The sequence below is a fragment of the Cyprinodon variegatus genome, unplaced genomic scaffold, assembly GCF_000732505.1.
Source record: "Cyprinodon variegatus isolate N-32 unplaced genomic scaffold, C_variegatus-1.0 Scaffold554, whole genome shotgun sequence".
Classification (NCBI taxonomy): Eukaryota; Metazoa; Chordata; class Actinopteri; order Cyprinodontiformes; family Cyprinodontidae; genus Cyprinodon; species Cyprinodon variegatus.
This window is the reverse complement of record NW_015151007.1, coordinates 54,975-57,919: the sequence shown is the minus strand read 5'-3', so window position 1 is coordinate 57,919 and position 2,945 is coordinate 54,975. Positions and strand designations below refer to the sequence as shown.

Genomic DNA, 2,945 nt, shown 5'->3' with positions numbered 1-2,945 from the left:
TTGATGCTTGTTTGGACTTCGTTTTCATTATTTGATTTTTGGATAATCTGCATTTCTTTTCAGTTTCCCTTTCAGATTAAATCTAAAGAAATTCACCTCTGCCTTCCTGCCTCTGCTTTTGGGTCTACACTCCATAACCAAATCCTGACACTTAGAATATTTGTGTCAGTAGAATGAAATAAAATTAAAATCCAGTTCAGTCATTTAAAATGATTTATTATACATTTTAGATTCATTCATGTAGCATGCAGAGATAAAGATTACATTCTTTGTTTTCTAGCTTTAATCAGTAAACAAGAATCCGACCACCAATGATCAACACCACCTTAAAAACATAAAATAAAAACCTCGGAGCAGCCAGAGGTTTCTGCTCTGAAACAGACACTAAAATAATTACCTGAGACCAAAATCATCACATCTAATGTTACCTGGTAGTAGGAATTCTTATTCTCTATTTTCTGTTCTCTAAATAACATCAGTAAACTGAATGCAACTGCAGAGAAAAAAACAAAAAACAAAGTCTACATTTTACAGATTAAATATTTCAATTTTTACATTAACTCAAGCAATCCTAGCTTCTGTTCAAATCAGTCGAAAAACTCAATTGATGAAATTTACTTAAACTTTAAGGAAAAAATTAACAGAGACAAGAAAAAGTAGAATTACTGGAAAAGTTTGGAAAAGATCCAGCTTGTTTAGTTTGGATGCAAGCAGTTTAACCGAGAACATTGCTGAGTTTGTTCTAAATTATTCAGGTAAAAGCGGAAATAAAGGACTGTGATGTAAAGAGATACAGTAGCAGCCATTAAAAATGGCCTTTTCCCAGTCAAAATCCAGCCCAATGGCAGCAAAATCCCCTCCAACTTCCAGCCACTGCAGTCACCCCCCCTCCTGCACATTTTTTCCCACCCTTTCACTGAATTAGAGGGTCTCTTTAGGTCTTAATGTCCACAAATCATGACAGAAAAAAATATTTTGGATTTTTTAAAAACCATCCAAGGACCAGCCAAGGGCCCATTAAGGAAAGTGGAGAAATTTTAAATGGCTACTACTGTAAACACCTGCTCCTATAAACCCTGAATTCATCGCATGTACAATAGCAGCCATTCAAAATGGCCGTTCCCATTTTTTTTTAGTCTGACTCCGCCCTATCGTTGAATTACAGGGTCTGACCAGGAGATGATGGTGCTCATTAAATCTCAATGTCCCAAAATAATGACAGAAAGTATTTTAGTACAAAGGTTGATGTTTAAAAGGGAATTGTAGGAGACCGAACAAGGAAAGTGGGGAAATTCTGAATGGCTGCTACTGTAGGCCTGACCGCAGTGATCCGACAGGAGCCAGATGACTGTAGAACTTCTCCAGCACTAAACATGTGGTGCTGCTCATCAGGTGAAATTTCCATCCCCATGGAAACCTGCAGATTTTTTTAAAAACTGTCTAAGATTCAAAAATAAGTTTAGTCACATGAGAGTGAACGGTGTTTCTGATACGTAGGACGGTGGCCGCACTGCTACACCTGTAAGCTTTGATTTGGGTGAAAGGATACAGGGGCTTCCTGTTTCGAAAACACAGGAGCTAATCAGCGGAAATAAAACAAAACACTCACAATGGAGCAGAAATCCGAACTGAAACGAGCTGAAACTAACTGTTGAACAAAACTAGTACAATAAGACGCCTACTTCGTGTTGCTAATCCTTCACTTTGAATTTCTCTGCCAGGTCCTGTCCAAAAGTACCAAACTAGAACACACTGAACGCAGCTAAAGGCTAAAGCTAAGCCTATAAGGACTATAGTAATTACAGAAGTGGTTCTGCTCACTGCCAGCCGACAGGAGAGATCGGAGCAGGCTGCTTCTCCTCCATCTGTCCAGGAAGACATTTTTTCACTACATCGGCAGGAATTCTGGAGGTTTGTAGCAGAAAGGACGGATGGCGTCGCAGCAGTTCTTGTCCTTCCAGCTGCAGTCATCGTTGGGTTTCAGACTCATAACAGCACACTGGTCCTTGTCTCCAGGCTTACCAGAAGCCCAGTTTGAATCTCCGAATTGCTGTTTGTCCAACCAGTACCAGTCCCCAGTCAAAGAACTGCGACGCGTCCCGATCCACGCTTCCTTCACACCTTCAGCGGATATTTTACTGCACAAGTGTTTCTGCAGTCTGTTGTCAGAAAGGCTGATAAGTTTCAGGCTTTTAGTTTCACAGGATTTGATGGATTCTTTCCACCTTTTTTCTTCATCAAGGATCTCTATCACCTCTGGAGTCACAACACAGCCCCTGTAATCTGTTAGAAAAGGAAAAAATAAAGACAAAATAGAGCATGGCTATCCCTGATAAGAACTTCCTCAGCTTGACCTACCAAGGTGTTCCCATTGAGGGTCTAGGGGCCATTCAAGGCCCCTAGACCCTCAATGGGAACACCTTGGAATGGATCCTCATGACCTTGGAATGGATCCTCATGACCAAAGGTCAGGGTCAGATGGTAGATAGACCTGAAGAGCTTTATCTCTTCCCTCCTATATTTCATCTCAGTAACAGACCAAAGCAAAGCCATTAACGGGAATAATGGTGCAAGAAGACACTTTCTATCAGTAACAGAAAAATCAAACTAAAGACTTTTCTCATTTTTAGTTAAAAGATTAAGTACTGTGGGAATAAATCAAGGAACTTGTTCCCTGCAGGAGGAATTGAATGTTTGAGGAGATTTTCCTCTTCTTTCATAGGTAAAACAGGACTCATGAGGTAGAGTGAACCTGATTGGCCGAGGAGTCATAAAGTGTGGTTATGCTGCTATAGCCTTAGACTGCTGGAGGACACAGGGATCCCTTTTCTTCATTCTGCTTCATTCCATCTCTATTCTCTCATTTTGCTGTATTGGATGGATGGATGGATGGATGGATGGATGGATGGATGGATGGATGGATGGATGGATGGATGGATGGATGG

At 40.6% G+C, this 2,945-nt stretch overlaps 1 protein-coding gene across 1 annotated transcript in view; it reads right to left on the bottom strand.

Annotated features, from left to right (window-relative positions):
* Positions 1 to 1,455: 1,455 nt before the first annotated feature.
* The window catches only part of LOC107095526, an 11,650-nt gene continuing 10,160 nt past the window's right edge, over positions 1,456 to 2,945 (bottom strand). The window contains exon 4 of the mRNA XM_015391658.1: positions 1,456 to 2,283. Coding sequence (XP_015247144.1) covers positions 1,889 to 2,283 — 395 coding nt within the window. The 3' untranslated portion in view covers positions 1,456 to 1,888. The remainder of the gene's footprint in view (positions 2,284 to 2,945) is intronic.